This window comes from Ostrea edulis, chromosome 6 (genome assembly GCF_947568905.1).
Source record: "Ostrea edulis chromosome 6, xbOstEdul1.1, whole genome shotgun sequence".
In the NCBI taxonomy this organism is placed as follows: Eukaryota; Metazoa; Mollusca; class Bivalvia; order Ostreida; family Ostreidae; genus Ostrea; species Ostrea edulis.
Window position 1 is genome coordinate 81666321 of NC_079169.1, and position 27528 is coordinate 81693848.

At 35.7% G+C, this 27528-nt stretch overlaps 1 protein-coding gene across 1 annotated transcript; it reads left to right on the top strand.

Annotated features, from left to right (window-relative positions):
- The first annotated feature begins 197 nt into the window (after nucleotides 1-197).
- LOC125672555 (uncharacterized) lies at nucleotides 198-27262 on the top strand. The gene is made up of 15 exons (XM_056140952.1): nucleotides 198-790; nucleotides 1483-1545; nucleotides 1706-1871; nucleotides 3009-3113; nucleotides 18354-18463; nucleotides 21186-21403; nucleotides 21645-21834; nucleotides 21959-22090; nucleotides 22216-22337; nucleotides 22417-22590; nucleotides 22707-22857; nucleotides 23253-23404; nucleotides 23494-23671; nucleotides 23790-24009; nucleotides 24907-27262. Exons 1-15 carry the CDS (start codon nucleotides 760-762, stop codon nucleotides 26159-26161), a joined length of 3267 nt encoding a protein of 1088 aa, XP_055996927.1. The 5' UTR covers nucleotides 198-759; the 3' UTR covers nucleotides 26162-27262.
- Nucleotides 27263-27528: the final 266 nt, after the last annotated feature.

Genomic DNA, 27528 nt, shown 5'->3' on the forward strand with positions numbered 1-27528 from the left:
CTTTATAAATTGAAACTGGCAGATATTCAAAACCATGTATTTCAAAAGAAAATCGTTTTTTGTCAGTTTCGTAAAACTACTTTTGAAAATTAGTTACATTTAGCTACTGTTGTATGCAATACTAAATTGTATACATACAGTTTGATGTCACAAATACATGTCAAATATATATACTTGTATATGAACTGTTAGTATGAATTAGTAGTTTATTAATTAATGTATCAATTAAGATTGTATGCCAACATGTTTGGTAAATCAATAGATTGAATTGAATAAATTTACTTCGCTTAATTAGCAATGCAAATATATAATTCAAAGTTAATTTGCTCCAATTTTCTTTCCTCCCCAGTGTCTGCGCGTCAAAGCGTCGGGTTTCGCGCGGTATCTATGTTCAATTCTACAACTTCATGCGCTGAAGAGTTCCATATACGACTTGCGATAAAAGAATTTACGATATACGATTACGATACGTTTTGTAAAACGGTCCAACGATCTGTCGTAAGTTCTTCAAATTTAGGACTTAGGACTTAAGATTTCCGACTTTTTGTACGGTATTGTCATCGTCTCTCTATGAAGTCTAATGTGTCTAGTTATTTCCCGATGTGATTGCCGTATAAAGATGGACGCGGAAGTTGCGTAGTATGTTCACTGTGTTTAATAAGGGACACGTTACAGGATCAACATGAGAACAACCGTGAGGTCATTTGCGTCATAAATCCTAAAAACTGTCCCTCCTCAATGTGAGGTTACAGAGAGGCGATGAACAGCGACATTAAATTAGATCTGCATGGTAAGTCATTATGTATGCACAGTGTACAATACATATAATTATAACGTACGTCTGCGTTGTGGTAAAGTTTGTGATTTAAAAACACCCCAACTGTCTTGTCCTCAGTGTCATAAATGTCGAGCAATTCTAGTGCTTTATTTATAATTCATCTCCTTTGTTGACAACAGGATTTTAAAAACTATGAAACACCACTTCGGTATATACTAGATAATACGTATATTCGTGGAATGTTTCATTATCAGGGACAGACCCAAAACATGTTCAGTGGGGTATTAAGACTTTTAAAAGTAATACTTTGTTTGCCCCAAAAGAGGGAAGGGGTTATAGCGTCCTTGAAAATGGAATAAAAATTTAAGGGGGCAGGTTTACAATGGAACCCCAACGGGGTTTGCACCATTGCAGCCAGAGGACGGGGGGCATGATTGTAAACCCCCTTTATATCTGCACAGTTTTACCTCAGTCTTTAGTGGTCGCCAATCTTCCTGAGACACTCAAACGTAATATTTATGGCAATAGAAATGATGTAAATGTAAACACAATCCGCGGCCAAGGACTGTATGAAATACAAAAGAACAAAGTACTCTTGGTATTTTTAAATTCCTTGAAAATGTAATCCATTTAATAAAATCTAACGTAGCGCCCTTGGGCATTTACGACCATGTGTAATCATTAAAAAAAAAATCTTTTTTCAGAAGAGAAATCTTCGGAGAAGAGCAAGATTCCACTACTAAGTTATCCAAGTCCTGAGACAACAGGTTCAATATGGCACTTTCATTTTCATAAGTCTCCAGGGGGAGCCAACCATGTAAAATCTAAACCACTATTTTAAATCTACGTGTATTTATAATCTTATTTTGATGAATGGCAGATAAACAGTAGTTTGTAGATTATATTAAAGTTAGTTTTATCATACAGACGTTCCGGTAGTTGTTGTGAAAGATGATGACGTTTGGAATCCCTCAGATGCACACACTCCTGATATGACCCATTGTCCCCACTGCCAGAACGATGTGGTCCCTGTTGTTGAATACAAAATGGGCTTTCTACCCCCGCTTGTCACGTGTTTCATGATTATGACGTGGTATGTATTGTCTCTCTGTTGTGAAATTCCACGTATACGACTTTAAATACGTGTAATAGCGTATACAGTGAACCTCGTTTATGGCGAACTTAAGGGGACCCCTAGATTTAACCGAGTTCGTTATAAACGTTATTCACTCTATCCGTGTAATGAATTATAGCTACAATTCTTAACGAATCTATTATGAGCAGATTTTAAAGCATATATAATATAATTTCCCAAATATTCATCATTGTGTATGGCATCGAATTTATCATTACCATTAAAAATTCACAAATTAAAATTTAAAAAAAAAACTTGGAGGTACTGACATCGTCCCTTCAATTATTCACTGGCTCAGTCACTGTATACCACCGAACTAGAAACGCGAACAAATACATATTGTTCACATATAGGTTCTGTAAAATATACATTTTACATGGTAGTAATGCAAGCGATAATTCATTATAATAGAGTTAAAATACTCGTACAAGTTAGAGGCTTGGTTTACGTTCCTATAATCCTTATTTACCTCAGACTCTTACATCTGAACGCCATTTTTAACGAGCTTATTCCGACTGAATTTTGATCGTAAGGATTTCTAAGCGAAATACACATAAAAATAAATTAATCTATAGGTACCTAAACCTTTCGTTACCGTTAATAACTTTTATCTAATAGGAAGCCAGAAGTGATAAAAGAGTCATAGTATATTTTATGTATCTGATACGATATTTCAATATTCCTTTTGGGTTTTTCTCTGGTTAGACGTTAAAAAGATTACAGAACTTTCTTCCAAACATACATATACAATACAATGTTTTTTGTCCATTAATTAGGGAACGCTTCACCTGATAGTTATCAAACTCAGTAGACATGATATTCAAGAGTAGCAGGTGACCATTATTTATTTACAAGTCTAAAGGCCTCTAAAAGGTCACAATCTCTTTTATACATGAAAGGGGGGGGGGGGTTGGACATTTTTTTTTTACAAGCATTTCTTCTGGGGAGGGGGTTGTAAGTAGGATAGAATTTTGATATAGATAACAAAAGTAATCGAATGTTTTCGATTTGTATGGCAAAGTATAAATAGTGTATAATTGTTCAAAAAGATTTTATACATCAAATGATTTAATGTGAGCGTATTTAATGTTTCAGCATCTTTTGCCTCGTTTCCTGGCTTCCGTTGGGGAACAAGCTGTTAAAGACCGTTATTCACTTCTGTCCGGTATGTAACCGTGAGATCCGCCGGCTGACCAGGATGTAAATTAACATGAATGTCCAAAGAAAACAAATCTACCGTAAAACAGGGAAATTTACCTCGTTCCAGCAGCTGATTTTACACTCATAATACGCTCCGGTGATTCCAGCAGCTGATTTTACACTCATAATACGCTCCGGTGATTCCAGCAGCTGATTTTACACTCGTCATACTACGCTCCGGTGATATTTGGTGACATGTTTTAAAAAAACACCATAAGATATATTATCAATATTTATTTGTATGTTGTCTGGTTGTTGCCTCTCTTGTGATAAGAATCAAATGATTTTATACATGTAGAATTATTATCGGCCGTCAGGAGGCGGCGGGCGATTATATGTTATAGTTTTAGAAAGACGACCGTGCCTACAGTTATAAAATGATAAACTTAATTATGTATATCAAGAGTCATCATAGTTATTTGATTATTCTATTAAATCAATCTGATTAAAATCAGCTCCTCGATCCGCTCCTTTATTTCTTTTGATTTGTCGCTACTCGAGTATTTTCTGCGAATCTAATTTTCGACACACGGAATCTGTTACATATAACGCGTACTTTTTATTTTTTCTTTGAAAGAGACAATTTATCTTTATGGTTTTCCTTCAAATGATCAGAGTTTGTAGTTTTTATTTTCTCTTTGTTGTATGCTCTATCTTATTCACTTTTCGTCAATATCCATGCGTTACTGTTTTTAAACAATGGTCAGATAGCTAGAGTATTCACTTGTACAGGTATGTGGCATTCGGGCATTATCCTTGAATTTATCCATATTTTCTCATTCTGTGCCATAACCAAAACTCAATGGGGTCTTTTGATATGATTCGACCATTTCTCTAGCCAAGGCTTAGTAAAGTGGTTTTGTTTAATTTTTCTATGTATTTATTATGTAATTTATGTATTTATAAAAAAAAAAACACACGTGATATGCAATTTCTGTATATGTGTGTCATAAATTCTGAATTAAAAAAAACATCAGGCAAATAATTTTTATGTATAAAATGTGCAAATTTTAAAATCATACAGTATCTTCTTTTTTGATTTTGGAACTTTAAATAAAACAAATTCCTCCATTTTAGTTCTGTATTTGCGAATGTCTTAAGAGTTAACCTTGCAAGCATGTCATGTTTATAATAAAATGATATTATCGCTATTATTTTTGTCTTTGGAAACTATTTCATATTCATTACTTACAAAGGGCTAATGGGACGATTTTTTTCCTGTTACAACCACCTGTATAAATAACTATATGGCAGTACGGTAAGCTCTTAGAGGAACTTGGTATTTCCCACCAAATAAATGATTATATATACCCCGGTATGATGAGCTGTTACAAAAATGTAATGGAGATTAGCTAAATGACCTTCGTTGGGGGGGGGGGGGGGGTATTTAGACATTTTTAAAAACGGTTATATGTTCTTATCTTTTCAGCTTTTCTTCCACAAAACACCAATGGCTTAGACAAACTTTATTACTGATGTCATAATTAAATTTATCTTTCCAATATATATACTTATTATAAATCATAGTAAAATGCGTTTGTCCAAAGCTGTGCTCTATGTTTTCTGAAAGAAGTTAGATTGATCGAGACATCAGTGAGGTTTAGCTAATCAACGCGTACGTGTACATTTTACCTCGTGTACTCTATTATAAGTTACTAAATGTTAGACACAATTCTAGCACGATTATTGCAAAGATCAAAGGAATGCCGCGGTCATTATCCTAAGATATAACTTCATACGTATTAACTGATTATGAGAAAATTGATACACATCTCGCTTGCACTTCGAGTTTTGCTAATGCAACAATAAAGTCGATGACTGATAATTCAGTTTTATAATCATAAAAATCAATCAATATATGTTTTAAAGCAAACTCATAAATGACTCAAGAACATTTGTCATTCAGTATGAACTAATCGTCTGCATTCCGGAAGCGATACACAATGTCATGTAAACATGGCGATGCACAGACAAGTTTTTCTTGAACTGTAATCAAAGCAATTGATTTAATCCGTTAACATTAAACTAAATCCTTGAAATATTTTTTTTTTCAAAATAGATTTAGAGTACCCCAACTATCTCACCCTTTTCGTCAGCAAAAAAAAGGACGTTTCGGAAACTATCATGACATCACCGTGACCGAATTCGTAGCTATATGAGAAAACGATCGACCGTAGTAGATTAGAAATAAAGTTATTGTTTTCGTCTGATGCAGGGTAAGCTCCTTGTTCTCAAAATGTTGTTTGAAATATAAAAACCTCGGCGTTAACATTTCTCGACCCCGGAGGTTATTCTGCAACATACACGAAAATGCGATCATTATATCTCTTAAATATAAAAAACGGTATTGAAAATTACCTCTTATAAAATTAAATAAGATTGAGTCTTTTTAGTCTTTCAATTTTGTGTTTTAACGATCCCCAAGGCAAGTTGCTATCGTATAATAGTATCATCAGGGTCCTTTCATTACAGTTATATATTTAAGAAATCAATTTCATTATCGAACATATAGTAGGGCGTGAACAGCGACGCTTCGCGAAAGTATACTTCAACGCTTCAATTCATACCCTCATGAATATCTGAAAAGGAAATTTGTTTTTATATTTTCATTCTACCTTTATTTTTGTTGGAATTTCCAGCCATTAATACAGGGGTATTATATTTATCAAGATTCAAATGTACACTGTTCACAAATGCATTGCATTCATGAGGAAATGAAGATACATGTTGATAGATATACTGTAGTTAGATAGATATATATAGTTTGTTTATTTCTTTGTTTTAAGACCCTTTGAGTATTTTTCACTGATATCGAGGCGTCACCAGCTGGGGGTGAAGTTCGACATATCATGCAGATCTGTGCTTAACACTCGGGGCCGCTTTATCGTGCCAATACCTGTCGCGACACAAGCCTCCGTTTTACGGTCATATCTGAAAGACCCGTGACTCTCACTTCTAAAGGCCGAGCTTCTGGCGAAGGAACAATCACTGCCTGTGTTTACCTCTAAGGTTTGACGTGGCCATGGCACAGAGGACTCGTACTCACGATCTTCACGAAGAGATTTATCAATAAACGAATATAATATTCATGTCTGGTATGGTAAGATATCAACGACTATTGTTTTTAATTCCCTTTACCTTACCTGATCACGACAGAGAGCTCATGGTGGATGTGGCCGGACAACAGGGGATGCTTACTCCTCCTAGACACCTGATCCCGCATCTGGTATATCCAGGGGTCGATGTTTGCCCTGTTCTCAATTTTGTAGACAAAATTGTTAAACCTGAAACTAATTGCAGCAGGAAATTTCTTAGCATAATTCTTTAGATTTTAAAGTAAATATACAATTTTTAAAAATCGGACAAATATTTCATAGAGTTTTAAACAGTCAAAGTTCGTTTCTTTGGGGGGAAAAAAGAAGAGCACATACGGTGCACCATATTTACCGGAAGTACTGCATTACCGCATATTTATAGCAGAAATAACATGAGTACTTGGCATGTGTTTGTGACCGCAAATGTATGATCCCCCCCCCCAATAATCCATATATCCCTGCTATCGATTTCACATTATTTGTAGGATTTATGAGGTTGATTACTCTTGGTTATCTTTACCTTTTTCATTTACGAATATAGCATTTTTTCAGAAGATTGGGCTCACAAATAGTCTTTTGACCCTGCTTCTGACGGTAATACAAAAGCTAAAATATACAAAAATAAAAATGATTTTAGAAGTGGATTATGAATTACGATATATGACATCAAACGTACGAATTCTCTTCTAATTTCATTGAAATGATCTAACAATTGCCCTAATGTTTTCAACCACTGTTTGGTTTTTGAAGCAATAGGTTACATGCATCAACTACGATAAACTGATACATTTTGGTGTTTCGATCTTTACGTTGCAAACACATATTTAAAAAATCTAGTTTTCATCAACACATAGATGTGGTCTATGCTTTTTATTCGAATTTCCCTGGAAAACGTAAAAATTTCACCAAGTCGGTGACGTCATTTTTCATTTATATTTCATATTATGGAAAGGCCATTGAAAGTTTAGTTTCTAACAAAATCAAAGTAGGGGGTGTTCAAGGTTCTATAGTTTAGGATGTGATTTTTATTAATGCATTATATTTCCACGAGTACAAAACACGAAAGAAAAGATGATGTTCCACGGGAGAAAGTCCTAATACAACGGACTGTTACATTTTCTGTTTATCACATTTTTCACGGTTACCGTTTTGAAATATTCCCAGTATTACCACAAGAACATTTGGAGACGTCCTGTTCACACTGTGAAATTATCACATTTGGAGACGTCCTGTTCACACTGTGAAATTATCACATTTGGAGACGTCCTGTTCACACTGTGAAATTATCACATTTGGAGACCTGTTCACACTGTGAAATTATCACATTTGGAGACGTCCTGTTCACATTGTGGATTTATCACATTTGGAGACGTCCTGTTCACACTGTGAAATTATCACATTTGGAGACGTCCTGTTCACACTTTGAATTTATCACATTTGGAGACGTCCTGTTCATACTGTGAATTTATCACATTTGGAGACGTCCTGTTCACACTGTGGATTTATCACATTTGGAGACGTCCTGTTCACACTGTGGATTTATCACATTTGGAGACGTCCTGTTCACACTGTGAATTTATCACATTTGGAGACGTCCTGTTCACACTGTGGATTTATCACATTTGGAGACGTCCTGTTCACACTGTGAATTTATCACATTTGGAGACGTCCTGTTCACACTGTGGATTTATCACATTTGGAGACGTCCTGTTCACACTGTGGATTTATCACATTTGGAGACGTCCTGTTCACACTGTGGATTTATCACATTTGGAGACGTCCTGTTCACACTGTGGATTTATCACATTTGGAGACGTCCTGTTCACACTGTGGATTTATCACATTTGGAGAAGTCCTGTTCACACTGTGAAATTATCACATTTGGAGACGTCCTGTTCACACTGTGAATTTATCACATTTGGAGACGTCCTGTTCACACTGTGAAATTATCACATTTCTTCAATGGAAAAATTACAATTTTTCACTGCTGAAGATGTAAGAAATTTCATCATTGCTAAAATGTGTAATTAGAAAAAATCAGAACCTTTGAATTCATTAAATCTATGAATCACATGTATACTATAATTATCATATCTATGGATAAGTAATATTAAAGTGAAATATCCTCTATTCTAATTAGTATGTAGCATTATCAAAGAAGAAAATACCAAACTAAGAATAAACTATGCCCATGTTTCTATTCTTTTTATATCCCCGATTTTGTACTTTTTCTTTTGAGGTGGAAGACCGCCGTGGTGGCCTAGAGGTTAGAGCGTTCGCCCCGCATGCGGAAGGCCTGTGTTCAAATCCCGACCGCGACAGACCTAAGTCGTTAAAACAGGTAGTGACAGTTCCATCGCCAAACGCTCGGAGATGACCTTAAAAACGATGTCCCGTGTCACAGTAGGTGTGGTACGCTAAAGAGCCCTCCCTGCTTAATGGCTGTAAGCGCCGAGCAAAGGGCCTGAATTTGAAGCCCTTCATCGGTCTTGGTGACATCTCCATATGAGTGAATTATTCTCGAGAGAGACGTTAAACAAGATATAATCAATCAATCATTTAAGTTGGAAAGTCTCCAGCATGTGGCAATAGATGTAAATATCTAATCACACCAGGAAAACAATAAAGATGAGCTTCAATATATTCCTACATGTAATTTGTTTTAACTCTAAGAGATAATCATAAATATCCGTGTCCTAACACACAAACATAAGATTGCCTTAAAATTTTCGATTCTGTACCTCAAGTGCAAAGAAAGTATACGAGTATTATCAAAGGGGGAACAAATTACTTTGCTCACATTCTTCTCTTACTGAAGAAATATTTTGCTACATCTAAGGTTCAGTGCTGTATTTTGTATAAAAGGATGTGACTTGACCAATGGCAATATCTCATAATAGTTGTGTTTTTCCACAAAAGACGATAGGTACATACATTGTCAAGGTAGGGCCTATATGACCCTCGTAAAGTCTTACAGTCAAGTACGAGATTTGGATAGATAGATAGATCGATAGAGAGAGAAAGAGAGATCGAGATCGAAGAATTAGAATATCTTACTTTCAGACTATCACTGCGTATGGTTACACTTGGTATAATCTTGACTGACACCAACGGGTTTCCTGGTCAACGCAATCAAAATGATTAAAATGTAAACATAACAAAATTGAATGTCTTTTAGTTTTTAAGCATGTGATATGATACACCGCGAGTCTCTTTACACCGGCGTATATTTCAGGGAGCGGTAACGTGCTCCATTCAAAATATAGGAAGAGGCTCGAGAATATCATCTCATTTCTTAATTACATAGGCTGTTACTGTTTTGTAGTCTACACAACATTCACAACAAAGGAGTTTTCTATTCTAACGTAGCCAGATTGACGGATCAATTTTAATTGAAAGAAATTTATTCTTGACGGAATGTTATTTTTATTCTAAGTTCAATTTTTTATTTGTTGAGGTGACGTCCATTTCCTGTAAATTCCAAAATTTAAAAATAAAAGGAAATTGATTTTCAAAAACCAGCAAAACAGTAGGCCTAGTGAATAAAAGGAATTCTAATATTTGGACAATAGAGGTGCCATTGTTAGTCCTGTGTTTACTAAGGCACTGCTGGGGTAATAAAAATGTCATCGGCCTGTGGTCAGACAAATGACGCTCAGGTGCATTTGTTTTACCTAAAAGGTATGTGCGCAAGAGTATAGCGTTATATTTCAATAAAAATGAAACTAGTGTTCAGCTAACTTTATTAAGCCTATAAAATGATTTTAATTCGAAGAAAGGAAAAAAGCTACAGTATGTAAGTTCACGAATAGTGTTATTTGGCCTTAGCTCTGAATGTAATTAAAAGGTACATAATTAACAAAAGCATTTGCACTTTGTTGTTAAATAGGTAGAATATGCAAAACTAATTATAAATTTAGAAGTGGGTTATGAATTTCCGATGTACATGTATGATATCATAGTGTTCCGCCATGTTTTAATGACACAAGATCGCTATTTTTCAGCGTATTTCTTTTTTCTTCTTTTTTTTCTTTTTTACTATTTGGTAAATTAAAAATAATGTAATCACAAATTTCCGAGAAGTCAGATAATGACAGAAGTGAGGGATGATACAGTGCACAGAATCCCACAAAGTACACAATGAATATAGAAGTGAGGGATGTTATTGATACAGTGCACAGAACCCCACAAAGTACACAATGAATATAGAAGTGAGGGATGTTATTGATACAGTGCACAGAACCCCAGAATCCCACAAAGAACACAATGAATATAGAAGTAAGGGATGTTATTGATACAGTGCACAGAACCCCAGAATCCCACAAAGAACACAATGAATATAGCTAGCTTTATTTAGACAGAATTTTTTATCATCAGAAAAACTTCAATTCCGGGAAAAAGACTAAAAAAACCAAATAACAAAAACCCCATCAAACGCGCCTTAATTAGTGCAAGCCACCCACTGCATGCATCACTTTTATCTGTGGTAAGTTAGTATAAGCGGTCCAATACATACATTGCTTTTCAATGCCTACTTCTGATTTATCGACGCTCCTTTGTGGTGAGCCAAAAATTGTGAATCATTTTTATATTTACACAATATGAAACGATGCTTCTTTGGATGATTGCGAGTCTTAACCGGAACATTCAATGTGAACAGTTTCGTTTAGCTACATATTTTGATTGATAACTTTAAAAAAAAATCTCTTTGTTCAGAGAAATCCATGTCTCATTTACGAAAAGTATAAAACAGGGTTACAGTTTTTAAAAATGAATGTTTTATTTACCTTTGATTTTAATTCCTCACGAAAAAGAGATGCTTATTCTTTGCTTTTCATTTCATGTAAACCATTTGAATTTCACAAAAAAGTGTGAAAATTATTACGAAACGAAGTCAATATGGCATTTTCATTTTTTATTTATTGATTCACATTCTAATCGTAAATGCATCATTTTGGCAAAATCATGCTTAAAAGCTAGCAAATAATGATCAAATATAAAATACCATAAAGAATACGAAATTGATATTTGGACAAACACCAGAGGCGGGATCAGCTGTCTAGCGGGAGTAAGCATCCCCTTCCGACCGGTCACACCGGCGGTGAAATAAAATAATATTTCAATTATGGTAATATTTAATGATACATTTCACAATATCCGATAATGACTATTTATATGAATATCCTTAAAATATTTTCAATTTATGTGGTTAAAAATACAAACCTGTGTTATAGGGAATGTAACCTGTGGGTTTCTTTGATTACAATAGGTGATGTAGAGGTTAATTACCGGGGAAAATACCTTCTTTGACAATAAAGCATGCTGAAAATATACATGTAATTTTTGTTGCATAAATAATTTCAAGAAAACAATGTGATGGGGACATTGTACATTACGTATTCACACAAGATCGGCACTGCCAAATCAGCCTACAATTCTTCCTAGTTAGTCCCCTACTGAAGAGACCATACTCCGGTACATGTCTTCTCCGGCTATTCTTTGTATATGTTGCATCGTATATCTGGGGTTTTTTTCTTCTGTAGAACACTACAAGAATGTATACTGTTCGTTACCAATATTGAGTAGGGGAGAGGAGACGGTACATTTTGTATGTTACATGCACTACTTATAAATCTAACAATTATTTTTTTAAAATGCGTGTTACTGTTGCCAAGAAAGTGTGTTACTAAAAGTAAATGGGTCTAACAACAAATTTCGTTATATCAATGAATTTAGATACTTCATGTAGTAGCCTCATTATTCGATATTTGGATGTTTCTAGCTTGAAAAATGACGTGTATAAAATTTCACCCTAATTGTCTGCTTTAAAAATAAGTTTATGATTAATAGAGTTCAAAGCTTTGTACATGTAATTGTTAGATCATTAGTGATCATGTGGAACATTGTCAAGTTCTGAATATAGCTGAGCACATTTATCAAAAATGAATAATCGTATTTAAATAGACAGTCACATTTTCGATTCATAGAGAACTAGGTACGACAAAACTCTTTTCCGGCTGTAAAATTTCAACATTCTGCATTTAAAACACAATTCTGTAATTTCGATGTTGAAAAAAAAAAACCACCTGAAATTCATATCACTATTTGTAATATGCCGTAATAAAGTTTTTGATTGTTCAAATCTTCTGGAAAATAGAAATAATCGGTTCTTTGACAGGAAATCCACATGGTTTTTTTTTACTAAGCATTTTATAACAATGATATCAAATTCGAGATTTGTTTAAAAATATATATATTTATAAACTTTCTTCAACGATGACCTATATGAAAAATATGTTATTACATAGATTTAAATTGTAAGAATTAGGTTCAAATTATAGTGTTAAGTGTTAGTTTAAGCAACTGAAAAGTGGAGTTTTGAAAGAATGAGTTAGAGATTAGTCCTGTAGACAGAGATTGCTGGAATTTTGTTGAGTCGATGTCGGTATTAACGGCAAAGCGTGAGACACGTGCGTGGTGTGGGATGGGATCAGAGACCAGACAGGCAGGGTTCTCTTGAGGGTTGTCATGGCTTCCAGGTGGACGAGTGAGTGTTGCTGAGGTTTTACCAGTGAATTGCTTGAGACATTGCTTTTGGTGATCACTGTAATGTCTGTTGCAACTTCGTACGGAAGCCTCGTTTCGGTGCCACTCATGAACATAATTTGCCGGAGTTCGAAACCGGCGTCGTTAAGGGCTTGAATTACAGTCGCCCTGATGCAGTGTGCTGTGTACTTTTGAGAATTTCTAGAAATGTCAGACACGAGTTTCGAAAACTGGTACGCTTTGACAGGCTTTGCTGTGAACCACGCATTCTCTGATTGTGGAGATGCCAGTGCAGCTTTCGAACGGTTATTAAATAACAATGTGGCATTCGGGTCTGTGACAAGAAGTTGTCGCAGGATGCAAACTGGACAATTGTTGAGGCCACAATAGGGGATCAAAGTTTTATATGCAAACATATAGGGATAATCTTTAAAAATCTTCTTCTCAAGAACCACTGAGTCAGGAAAGTACGAATTTACATAAAACCTTTCTGACATAGTGCAGATTTAAGTTTGTTAAAATCATGGACCCCGAAAGTAGGATGGGACCACAATAGGGGATCAAAGTTTTATAAACGAATATATAGGGAAAATATTTAAAAATCTTCTCAAGTACCACTGAGCCAGAAAAGTTGACATTTACATGAAAGCTTTCTGACATAATGCAGATTCAAATTTGTTAAAACCATGACCCCCGGGGGTAGGATGGGGCCACAATAGGGGATCAAAGTTGTCCATGCAAATATTGAGAAAATCTTTTAACTATGGGTCGAGGTGACTCAGCTGAGTGATGTGGCCCATGGGCCTCTTGTTATTTTGGATACAATATACCACTAATTTTTCAATCAATGAAAAACGTGCTGCGTTAGATATTAAATGATTATCAAATCGAGATTTTCCTTCCACAATTGACCAATGATATCTATACATTTATTTCCGGGCTATTGTTATCAGAGTTCATTAAGAAGGTTGAACGAGAATAATCATTTTCATGAATTTATCTCATTATGCAAAGAAATTCAGAAATACATTTTCTTTGGCGTTGGGAGAAAGTTGAAAAGATGGTTGAGTTTGATTCCAAGCACACAAATACTATCTTCACGAACGAGAGGAGCTATTCACCACAGTTTGATCAAAGATGAAATTGTGGGTGACTGAATTCCATAAATAGCATTTTTGTCCGTTCGCCTTCGCAACCAAAAGTATTGATACGCATGATTAAACCAGAAAAATGGTCGATAACATTTCTTACTATTGTGAATATGGTTTTGTTTACCCTAATGAATGATTCTTTATGCGAATACTATAAACAAGAAGTCCAACGAAGCGGCAATTTGGGGGAGTGGTCAATTTCCAAAATAAACTTTCGTCAAAACTTCACTTTCGTGAAATATCGGCTTTTCGAAAATTAGCGAAGAGCTGCACTGCATTCTGAACTGTTGTCTGCAAGACGAGTCGTCCTGCACAATTCTGAAAATGGCGTCTCAGTTTGTTGACACTTATAGTGAAATTGAAAATATTTTGACAGAGAGAGATAGTACTAAGAACACAATAATTGTGACTATGTGGTTAATAAGAATGATTTGATGTGATAGCCAAAATGTGGCAAATTTTTTGATAGTGATTTTGAAATGCATTTGTTGAAATGTGTATATATACATGTTCTTTTTATAATTTCATTTCTCTCTCTCTCTCTCTCTCTCTCTCTCTCTCTCTCTCTCTCTCTCTATCTTTCTCTCCAGAACAAAAATTTATATGTTACACCCTTAGTCGATAATTATATAATGTGTATTCCATAACGGGTCTGTAAATGTGAATCCCTTTCTTAGTTACTACATATTTTTTGCATACTGATTCCAGATAACTACTACATGTATTCACTGTCATAACATGGTGAGGGTAAGTACATGTTGTACATTACCATTGTGACTTGTACATATAGCGAGTGCATTACATTTTGTGAGCATCAAAAAGTTTCTTCCTGCTAAACAAATTTGGTATCTAATTCTTGTTCCAAAATACTTTAAGAGATAGCAATGCACTCATTTCAGTTTTAGTGTATCCCAGATGGAAGAACTCGTTAATCAAGTGATCCACCTTGCGCATGCGTATATCGAAACTTTCTCACGCGCGAAGGGTCGGACGAGCGAAGTTGTGAAGGCCAAGTAGCGATATTAGTTTTTTCCCCTTGCCTTCGCGGTCTCCCACCTGAGCTCTGTCAACTTCACACTTTCACTTTGTCGTCATCCCTTGTCCTCACAGCTTCCCTCTTTTGCATCTTCGCCCTAAAAGTGAAGAAGCCAGCGGTCCACTCATATCACCATAGATTTTGCCATTGCTTGGAGACGTTTTAAGTTTTCTTTTAGTTTCTTCAATTTTTTGCTCTATGTCACTCATGTTTTCTCTCAAGATTTCAAAACCCCAAATGAAAGGAATATTCTTTTTTCTATTTATTCCTCCTTTCTAAACCTTTTCTTTGACCTCTTTTATGCCCACCGAATCTTTCTATTTTTCTTTTTAAACAGAATGGCATCCGGAATCATCTCTGGGAGGTTTTTTCGCCATAAACGTTTGACATAATAATAGAGATAACAATTTCTTTCACATCTGTATTTTTCGTAATCACTTCTTTCATTTTAGATGACATTGGCTTGTTTGAAATATAAACTGAGCCAATGTAGGCTTAATGACTTGGAATTCTGATGGTATTCCATCGCATGTACTACTGGGGTTTTATTTTACTATTACTTGACTTATTTCTGTTGGCTCCCGGTGGAGCATAGGGCTGCAACAACACCACGCCAACGGACTCTGTTCTGGGCTGTTCTCTTCAGCTGAGTCCACGTCATTCCGACTTCCTTCACTTCACTCTCGACGGATCTTCTCTACGACTGTTTGGGCCGTCCCACTTTCCTTTTTCCTTGTGGGGCCCACTCTAGTGCTTGTCTTGTGACGTTGTCAGTTGGTTTGCGGAGCATATGGCCTATCCAGCCCCATTTTCTTTTCTTGATGTCCTGGCCGATCAGATTCTGGCTGGTTCTTTTCCATAGGTCTACGTTCGAGATCTTCTCCGGCCACCTGATGTTGAGGATGTGGCGCAAGCACTTGTTGACGAATGTCTGTATCTTGTTGGTGATGGTGTTGGTTACACGCCATGCCTCGGATCCGTAGAGGAGGACTGCTTTGACATTGGTGTTAAAGATGCGGACCTTGCTGTGCTGGGATAGGGCTCTGGAGTTCCAGATGGGCCGCAGGGTGTTGAACGCTACCCTTGCTTTGTTGATCCGGCTCTTAACGTCCTCGTCTGCGCCGCCATCAATGTTGACCACGCTTCCTAGATAGACGAAGTGGTCGGTTTCCATGAGGTCCTTTCCGTGTAGCTGATACTGGCAGTGACTAAACTTTTTTCTGATTATTTTCTTAGTATTCTTTGACTTTTCGCCCATTTTTTGTCCATATTTGATTTCATTTTCGATGACAGTGTTGTGCGAGTAGAATGGTACACACGCCGTTGAGCACACAATGAATACAGTCCGAATATCACTCAAAGAAAGCAAAAATGAAAAAGTGTGCATTCCATATACATTTAACTACACATTTTCACTTCTCAAAACTCTACAGAAAAATGCGGCTGTCGAATTTTCTCTACGTGTGGCAATTTCAAAATAGGGTAGGGTGTTGCATTGCAGAGGGTGAGCGTAGAATACCCTTTAACACGCTTCACCGTTTGATGATTGCTTGTTCCGGTAGATCACGTGTTCGAAACTGATATACATGTACTTAGTTACGTTGTTACAGTTTACATTTATTTCGTTTCCTTGAATTATCAATGAAGTAATTGTTAGACCTAAATTATAACTAATAATCAATAGACAGTTAACAAATAATGTCGCTGATTGATATAAAATTTTATACCGATTATCATATTTTTTTATGCTTACCGAATGTTGAATTTGAAATTTGGTCTGTAGAGATCTGCAATAATGCTTACTGTGTTAATTAACTACGTAACATCTACAAGGATCATAGTTTATGCAGGGCTAGCTTTACACGAAATAAAACGTCAATCTCAGTATCACGTAGCATATCTTGCAGTAGGAATATGTGTTCCTTGATTATTTCTTTGTGAACCATTCAATACCTGCTAATTCATCCACGTACAGAATGTATGCTGACTTGGAGACGGCGATATCTGTCCTACACTTTCAACAGACACTCTGGTGTAATAAAAGATGTTAATTCAAACACCGATTATGTTGTGAATCGCTTTTACATGTGTCAATGCATTACTTCACATTCAAGACTTATATTGTGGGTTACACGAGGGACTGAAAGTCGCAAAATTATTTTTTTTATAAGCCACAGAATGAAATGTCAATGAAAAAATAATAAATATTCAGCCTTTTCTTTGGTGAATAAATACATATGCTAAGCTTCCTCTTGTTCAGGGTTTTGAATTGTATTATCTAGGTAAAACCTTTGACTTTGAATACTTTTACACACACAAACACACAGACAGACAGACAGACAGAGAGAGAGGCAGGTACTTTTTATAGAATCGCCTTTAATACTTCTTCATGATGCGCAATCTCACCGCAGCTCTGTTTTTGCTGAGTAAGGATCAATTTAATCAACTCTAGTGTAGTGATGAAAAATGTCATTTATTGAAAATGATGGAAAATAAATCTTGTTTTTCTTCATTTAAAGAAGGTCTTTGTATCTGAAGCATGGTGCAGTTTCTTTCTTTGATAAATATATATTTTCATTTTAAGTTGAAGGTAATTTGTGTGACAGCATTTTTATCAAGAAATAAGGTCAACGAAACCACATATGTTTCTTTAGTACTGACGAAACATTGGTATATTGAAATTTTTATCATATCATAGTTCATACTAATAAACGCTCACAATTAATTCAACTTTCTCACCGGCTTTGTTTCTAAAGAATTTAGTTTGGAAAATAGAAACTTTTATTTTAGTCTATTTTAAGTTCCCCATAAACATGACTCGTCCAAAACAATTTAAACCGTTTATGATACCGTGCCATTTGATTCAAAGGCAATACTAAAAATGACTAACCACATTGTCGCGAAGACTGTCACGTCAAACCGTTTCGACACCTAAATATACTCTTAGCTGCTTTTTCAGATAAAGACTGCATAAGCATTGACAAGATATCACACAGTGATCCTCACAACAATAACATGCATTATTTGTTTCTGATAATTCTGCGAGGAGATACGTCACCATCCTGGATGGCCTGGGTCGTACATCCGTCATTTTGTGGTCACCATAAATCATTTAGATTTTCTATTAGCATGAATTAGAATGAAACACAAATGACTATTAAAAAGAGCACACTAGCAACAAAGTATGCAAATCATTCTGAGGGCATGACTGTATCAGTCAATCATTCCGGCTTAAATCATCGATGTTTCTAATTAGTTTATATATAATTCAAATGGGATACCTGAATCGCTTTTAAACCGACCCAACCATCAGGAAGAAAGGCCACCAAAAAAAATTAAAACGTTTTTGACAAACTTCTGAAGTGCCATCAAGATCCAAGGGAAAACAACTTTAAAGAAAACCCCATTTTAGAGCCATGTCCTTTCGATGTGTTTGTTTTATTACGTTGGTCGTATGCGGTGTAATAGATGCACAACTGGATTGTAGCATAGTGTTGCACGGGACATACGACTATATAGTGGGTAAGTTTTATGAATTAGTACACTTTTATTAACATATCTACCGGAGTTGCATATTTACAATTTTGTGAACACTTTTCTGTGAAATTGTTGGCGCTTTGCATTTTTAAAAAAAGATACTGGAATAGCATTTAAGCAATATACAATTTTTATTTTTAAGACATCACACAAACTTTCATGCAGAAAAATATGAACATGATTTATTTTGAGATTGTTCTGCATTGTTTTGTAGTTTCATTATAGTTCATGAATTTGACGTACAGATGTAATCTTGAGTAATTTCTGAAACCTGCATTCACTTTGATGTTTTATGAAAGCAGCCTCAAGTATATTTCTTTATGACGTGTAATGATTTACCAATGATTTACCAGTATCACACTATTGGACTGTGGGTGTTATTTGCAATTTGATTTTATGTCACTCAAAATCGAATATATAAAGAACATTTGATTACTTTTATAAGCTAAATCTGATTCCTAAATAAGGCGGAATATTCGTCTTTTCAATTATCCGAAACATCAGAAATAAATTAGCAAGAGGACAAATCATAACACGGGATAAATCGATCGATCAATCAAAATGGCAATAACAACAAAATTTTAAGATTTAAAGCATGGTTTTTTTGTGAGTTTATTCGGTATGAATGAATCTACATATGATATAAACCAAGAAAAGTCAATTCATCTCAAATATGCCAACATTTAATTAGTCCTGTCAGAATATTTCAACGTTTTAATCAATTAGAATTATCATCAAAGAAGACATTTTTCTTATTGTTTTTACATCTTTGACAACAAAGGGTCATTAGAATCTCCATGCTTTATTCTGTACATATAATCACGTTCTCTCCATCTCTTTTATATATGAAATTGAACATTTTTTTATTTTGTGTGTTTGTCATCATGCAAATCTAATACAGTTTTAAAATATAATTAATGATCATATCTGTTAGTAGATGAAAGCAAAGAAATTTAAAGTTTAATAAAACAGACTATATATTAAAACCACAACCAAATTTAAAAATAGGTGATCATTTCATAAAACATGGGGGAAAATTACAGATGTGGTTCAGTGTGACCAAATTACGTCACGAATATTAACAATAATTTAATTAATTGAAATGTTCTATTATTTTTCTTTGGACTTGGCCTCAATAATGATAATTTATTATGGACTATTCAGTTGGATTTTCTGCGAAAACAAGAATGAGTTCAGTTATAATTATGAATATATGTTATAAAGATAAGTTTCTCATGAGGCAGGTAGTAAAGAAATACATAAGTAATACATATCGTGATTGTCAGATATGCCGATAGCAATGGAAGAACAATGGCTGAAAACCACAAATAGCAGATTGAAAAACGACGCCTCAAAATTAAACCACTTGTCATGGTTCCAGATATGTAATATTTCCGGCAATGCTGTCTAAAACACACCCAGAGGTTTTTAAACTAAACCGCTCATGGAATTTTATCAAAAATGAGATTTGCAATGCTTGCGTTTTCCAAAGAAATTTTAAAAATTACACAATTGAATGTTCTAAGAGATGTTCATGACTTTATATATTTTGCTTGCCGGTGCTTCGTTACATGTCAATTTCATCTGAAATATTTTCCGTTATATTTTATTGAACTTCGCTCGGAAGTAAGCTAAGAAATGTAAGTAACGTTGCCATAAAAATCGATCCTGAATCACAAAATATAATACTGAATATTTACATGTCCAATGTTTTTACCTATGATATGTTATGTATGCACTGTACGTGTGGATCCTGAGAATATAGTGCGATTATTTTAACGGCTGGGGTATTCTGACAAAAATGAAAGTAGAGTGTATAAACATAAGAAATACATTTTATTTTTGAAAATACACGAGAGCATAAAATGCGGCGTTTATGCCAGCATACACTGTACCTCATGCAGTACGTTAGCGCTTCATGAAAAGTAAGCTGGCATAAATCGTTAAAGTTCATGCCTTGATATATTTTCAAAAATGAAATTTATATCTTAAATGAACGGAGGTCCCATGTCACGACAGACGACGGTACGGTGAGAACCCTCATTGCTACGGTCTTGAGCGCCATGAAAAATAGGACATTTGTGTCAAAAGTAGTCCGGTGTGAAGCGTTGCAGTTCATACCCTAATGTATTTTCAAAACTGAAATTTATTTGTTATATTGACATTCTAGCTTGGTTTCTGTAGGAATTTCCAGCCGTTAAAACAGACGTACTATATGTATCAATATTCATACGCGTATTGCTCACTACTTCAGCAAATTCATGAAGCTATCATTACACTTTGTAAAGATATGAAAGGCAAAGGCATGCAAATGTAAATATTAAACTGTGTCTTGAAAGATAGTTGTTGACAGACGTAGTCTTGAGGGACAAAACACTTGGTATTGACCGAGTAGCCAGTAAATATGTATCTTATTATTGCAAAGCTACAAACAAAAAAATTGTGTAATTTGTTCTCTGAGCGAAGTGAAGGTTATGTTGATTTTGAATACGAGGCTGCAGGGCTATTCCGTCTACAAGCAAATAGCAATAAATATATTTACCAATAAAAACTAGTATAGCAAATCATGCCCAACAAAAAATAAAATCATACTGGATTTTGTTTGAATTTTACCAAGGAATTATATCAAAGATCCAGCATTCCATAACAACCTTGGGAATATCGTAATCATTACTAAATGCAGTGTATGGACTTTTATTGCTTGTAGTGGGTGGAGGAACATCCGGGTCAGTAATTGCGTCTAGGCTGTCAGAGGATCCAGACATCCGGGTCCTTGTATTAGAGGCGGGAAAAGCAGATGATGACATATTTGAGAGTCACGTGATAGACACCCCTGGCCTTTCCTACAGTCTTGTTGGTAGCAGTGTCGACTGGAAGTATGAGACGGAGCCTCAACAGCATTGCTGTAATGGCCTCTCGGAAAAGGTATACGATAAAAAAAAGACCATTTAAACAAATCATCATTTTAGCTTTCCATTTAAAGTTGTTTTAGCACTGCATCTTGAAGATTTTCAATAACTGAAGTAATTAGTACACACAGGACAACAAAGCCTAATATGATAGAAATATTGAACAAGAGTTTGCCGATATCTTCTCGGGCAATACTATATTTGATATTTCAAATAAACAATGAGTTTTATCTTTATGCATTTCTTTCATACAATAGAAAGTCAGGTTGTCGCGAGGAATGGTTTTGGGAGGAACTTCCGCCATTGATTCTATGGGACACATCAGAGGAAGTCAGTACGTGTTCGACGAATGGGAGCAGTCTGGAGCCATAGGCTGGAATTTCACCAATGTGAAGGATTTCTATAAAATGGCAGAGGATGTCAACATCAAACGTGTCCCACTGACAAGTATGTGGCCAATAAATACGGCCTAGATATTTTTTTTCATTATTGAGATCCACGTACAGTATATGCATTCTACTGCCTTATAGTTCAAATATTACATAAATATGTGCATAAATTAATTTTGTAGATCACAGAGGTCAATGTGGACCTTTCCATGTCACGGAACAAAAGGACGATTCCTTGAGATATTCCATGTTCAAAGCTGGTACGAATGAAATGGGCTGGCCGGTGGTGGAGTGTAATATCGGCGAGAATATTGGTAAATACCGCAGTGATAGCATGAATATCTATTAGTGTTTTTGGTATGAAATTTCTAGAGATTTGTGTGCAACTAGTCATGGATAATCATAATTCTATTTTCAAAATAAATCTGTAATATTTTAGGTCTTTGTCGAAGCCAGCTGACCACCAAACATGGAAATCGAATCAGCTCAGCAAAAGCTTATCTTAACCCTGTTAAAAAAAGAGTAAACTTGGACGTCCAAACTGAGGCTAAAGTTGTTAAGGTTTGTCATCCTCTTCCGTTATCAATGACAATCCATTTCTTATCTTTCTTTTGTAAGCATCGATATATTTTGTTTACAGATAATAATCGATGAGTACGATTTAAAGGCCACGGGTGTGGATTTTCTGTACAGAGGGAAAAAATATACCATAAAAGTGCGTCATGATGTAATCATGGCAGCTGGACCTATTGAAACTCCGAAGCTGCTCATGCTGTCTGGCATAGGGAATCCAGATCACTTAGCAGCCTTAAATGTAAGTTACGACAGCAAGAAAGGAAAGATTCATTCAAACTTGGGACTTCTCGAACAATTCTAGTTGTGTTGGTAAAAGTACCACTTTTGATTAACGAAAGGTCGTGAATGTTACAGATAACTGTCTTGGAAGACCTCCCTGTTGGAAATAATTTACAAGATGGTTATGTGGTGCCTCTGCGACTGTACATAAAGCTCCCAACATATCGACCTGATAAACCCATGGAAAACGTACAGAGATGGAGAGATTATATCTATCTTAGACGAGGTATGTAGTTTTAACACTTCTTGGACTAAACGTCTATAAGTACAAAGATATTGTTTAACGTCCCTCTCAAGAATTTTCCCCTCCAATGGAAACGTCACATTGCCGGTGAAGAGCTGCAAAAGTTAGGCCTCTAGTCGGGGCTTACGACCTACCTTTAAACAAGGAGGGATTTTTATCGTGCCATACCCCCTTTGACACGGGACCTCGGTTTTTACGGTCTCATCTGAAGGACCGTCCCATTTAGTCGCCTCTTACGACAAGCAAGGGGTACTGAGGACTTATTCTAAGCCAGATCCCCACGGAAAATGCAGAGTACATCCCTTACTTTAAGCAAAATTTATTTTATAATGGCCTTTTGTGTCATTTCTGAATATAGATATGTTTCGTCTTTGAAGGTGAATTAGCCGATGGACTTCTAGATGCACACTATTTTTTGAAAACATTACCAAAAAAGACGACAAAATACCCAGACATTGGAATCTCTGTCATCAACATGTTGCCCGATAATGACCATTCATTGCTCACGAAGATGAACGTTAAAAAACATGTAAGTGAATTTAAATCTTGTTGGGTTTTTTCAAAAAGAAACTATACATTCTCTCAACTTAGTATATGTATATTGACATGCTTTGCTAGGTGAGAGACACTTTCTACAAACAAGGTCGTGGTAAAAATGGCGTTCTCTTGGAGTTGGGGTTAATGCATGCCAAAAGCCGTGGGACAGTCCGGTTAAGAAGTGCTGATCCACAGGATCCACCAATCATTAATCCCAACTACTTAGCCCAGTCTGAAGACGTCGAAGATTTACGCAAAGGTAAAAAAAAAAAAAAAAAACTTGATCATGAACATGACCATTTCAAAGCAACTTTGCTAGATAGTAGATGACTGAGATAAAAAGTTCGCAGTTGATCATGCATACCGTATCGTTGCAGGCATTGAATTCATCCTGAGGCTCACGAAAACGGTTGCCTTTAAAGCAGTAAATGCAAAATTGGAAGAAAAAATTGAAGAATGCGAGAATCACCCGTTCAAATCCCAAGACTACTGGAGATGTTATATTCGATATGTAGGATACAGTCCGAATGAACTGGTGGGAACTGCACGGATGGGGAGTTTAGATGACAATACTACAGTCGTTGATAGTTCTTTAAGGTATATAGTATGTGGGGATAATATAAGTGTTACACTTACATATACAAAGTTATGTATAGAATGTACGGAAGTCTCAGATTATTTACAATATATCAATGACACTGATATATTGATAGATAATACTATCGTATATATTTACCAGACTAAGTATTAAGAATAGACAGCAGCGTGAATACGTAAAACTTTTATACACGTTTCTCCCTCCGGATATGCAAGAGAAATCACTGCTTGTCTACTTGTAGTTCCATATATAAGATTCTGCATATATAACTTAATATACTTGGAAATCTCGATATTTTAAATTCATTTCATTTTTAAAAAGCAAATGTACATATATTCTTTACCCCGATTCACAGAGGTTTGTCTTCGGGATTGTGGATAATAAAAAAAATATAAGAATATTAATCCTCTCTTAAACCCCCTTTGAAGTCGTTTTGATAAAGATGCCGAAACGTTTTTGGTAATTAATTTATACCCCCTGCAAGTAATATCATATCAATATAAGGGACGAAAGTCGACATCTTGGAAAAATATCCCCACTCATTTCAACACCCGTTTCAGTACTTTAAATCCATGTAATGGATTATCGTGGTACGAATCATTGCAGCGATGATTATCCTAAATAATGATGTATATGTCACCGGTCGACATGCGTTCTATCGAAAGGAAACGCATAAGATCACATCGATTTTGATGGCCATCTCGTCAAATCGGTCTGGAAAGAACGGGAGTTTACAAATACGACGCCTGACTGAAGGGAAAGTGTGACATTCGTTTTTTATTTTCCACAATCCGGAAGACAAGCCCCCTGCTTCGGATAAAATGAAAACTACATGTATTTTGCAAACTGCAAATCATACCTAACATTTAAAAACATTGTCATTTTCTTTTTTACAGAGTAAAAGGAATAAATGGTTTAAGAGTTGCAGATGCGTCTATAATGCCACAGAGCACAGGATTAACTCGAGCCTCGGTAATCATGATTGGAGAAAAGGCTGCTAAGATCATCAAGAGGGATTACGAAGAGTACAAAGCAAATCGTCACCAGCCCAAATCATTTATAAGTTCGATTAAAACCACAGAAGAGAAAAACCTGGATCCGCTAACATCTAGCGTCTATGACACAAAACCATCACTTGTCCAATTAGAAAACACAAAGCCCGTTGATCCAGTGACGTCAGAATTAAATTCAGCATCAGAAAAAGATTTGTTGAGTATGTTTGAACAATTAATTACGGAGCCTGCTTCAGATCCCCAACCATTTTTGGGAACCGAGGCAGGAAGTTTGGGTAGTGGCCACTTGAAATCCAATACCGGGATTCTAGATAAGTCAGGTCGTCTAACGGAAGATGCGCTGTTGCATCTTGTAGGAGCTGCGTCAGAATCTACCAAATCGACAGCCGGTGGGTTGATGGCTTCATCAAGCACACAAAAGTCTCTGAATCATCCAAGTAAGCCACTCGATATTGCCAAGGCAGCTAGAAATACCGTCAAACAGACAAAGGGCACACAGACAGTGGATGTCTCATTGTCAGACATTTTCTCTGATTTCCAGAATCTTTCATTAGATTTGCCAAGTATGACGAAAAATAAAAAACGACCAGTTTTATCTATTCCAAACACACTGAGCATCGAGCGCACCCAGGTTCCAGCAAGCACAAGGAGAAGTTCGCAGACTTCTAACGCAGGTGCACCTCGGCAGCAATCCATCCATGAGAAATCCACCAGGAGAGATCCTACGACAAATCATCGTGTAATTGATATGCATTCATTGATGAATGAACAATCAGCTCCAAGCTCAGCAAAAAGGGTAATTGACATGCATTCTCTTTCCAATAGCCAGTCGCCCGCCACTGCAGATACTAATAAGTTAATTTCACCTGAATCTATTGCACTAGATGGCGTACCGAAGACAAATTCTGAAATAATTCGTGAACGAACCTTGCATCCTTTGTCAGATTCTTTACAAAGAAGTCGTGTGTCGTCTGTTGGTACAGAATCACTGTTTGACAATCACAGGGAAATGTTTCCCAGTATGGAGCCTGATGTTCTTGGTTTTTCAAGTAATGCTGGTTCATTACAATCAAACAATTTAAACAATGGGCATTTAAATCATAGAAGGAACGAATTAGTCAAAGGTGCATTTCCTTGATAGTCATTCTCTAAACGATTTTGGGAAAAATCAACAACAATCACTTAAAGTCTTATAATTTATCTATTCATTAGATGAAAATTTGTCTGATGAAAGGAAGGTCGGTTCACGCGGCAGTAGCTGTTCACTTCTCATTGTCCTCTCGCAGCGCATTATTGCACTTGTAGACACTCCCATTCATCTACAACAAAAACTACATCTAACACTGCCATAATTGACTATTGATAATCATTGAATAATGAATTCCACTGGTTTAAGATAAGACAATCATCAAAGGCAATTAGAACACCAGATACAGATTAATTAATTCAAATGTGTGAATTAGAAATCAGTAAAGTAGATGTGGTTTATGTAAAATAGTACTTACCTGTCACCTGGTTTTTGTAACTTTGTTCATCTTTGTCGATCTGCCGACATAAATTACAACAATACTTTCTGTAGTGAGCACAAAACAGCTGTGGTTCGTTGGTGTAGAGACATCGCTGTCTCAGAAAACAGTTTGGATACTGGTCTGTGTGGTTGCAATCCTCGGTATTACCTGCCAGGTGTAGTGTGTGATAGAGAATGTAAAAAAAAAAAAAACGATGGTTAGATGAACATTTAGATACCATATGCAGAAAGTCATTTACATTGATAGTTATGCGGCAGTCATGATTATGGTTTATACTTGTACATGTATATCATATATATGTGGATGTTTTTATTCAGCTTTGAGTTTATTCAGTCAAATTTGAAATATGAATCAATTTATCAATTTGTCCAAAGCCGCGCGAAAATATAATGGTTTATACATGTACAGTATACATCATTTGTGTGTGGATTTTGTTTTCAGTTTTGAGTTTATTCAGTGAAATATCCATAGCCGCGCGAAAATATGTATGATGTGATGCATACAACTGGGTATGACTATGTAATAATACCGTTGGTAACTAGTTTAATTAGCTACATGTATTTGTTACAATGCGCGGTACTATATTTCTGTAAATAATGATGTTTCGTCTTCATTACTCCTATTTCATTGTCTTTCACATGTTATTTGTATTTAAATTAATTTATGTTCAATTATATATAATCTAACTTACAACAAAAATATTATAAATACATCTGCGTTGTTTTATTTTGTATTTAGTTTTAAGGAGAAAGAGAGAAGAGAGAGAAAAGAGATAGCTCTTGCAGTAAATATTACACATACCATACGCTATCATTGGTAATATGCACATATAGACAAACACAATACTAGCTGTATCCAGGCAAGACATTTTCCGCACTGAAATCTCGGCAAATGGAAATGTGCGACCAACAAAGCGACACTTAACTACCTAAACTTTTATTGTGCTGACAGCTGGTAGATTCTTATCAGATTTAGT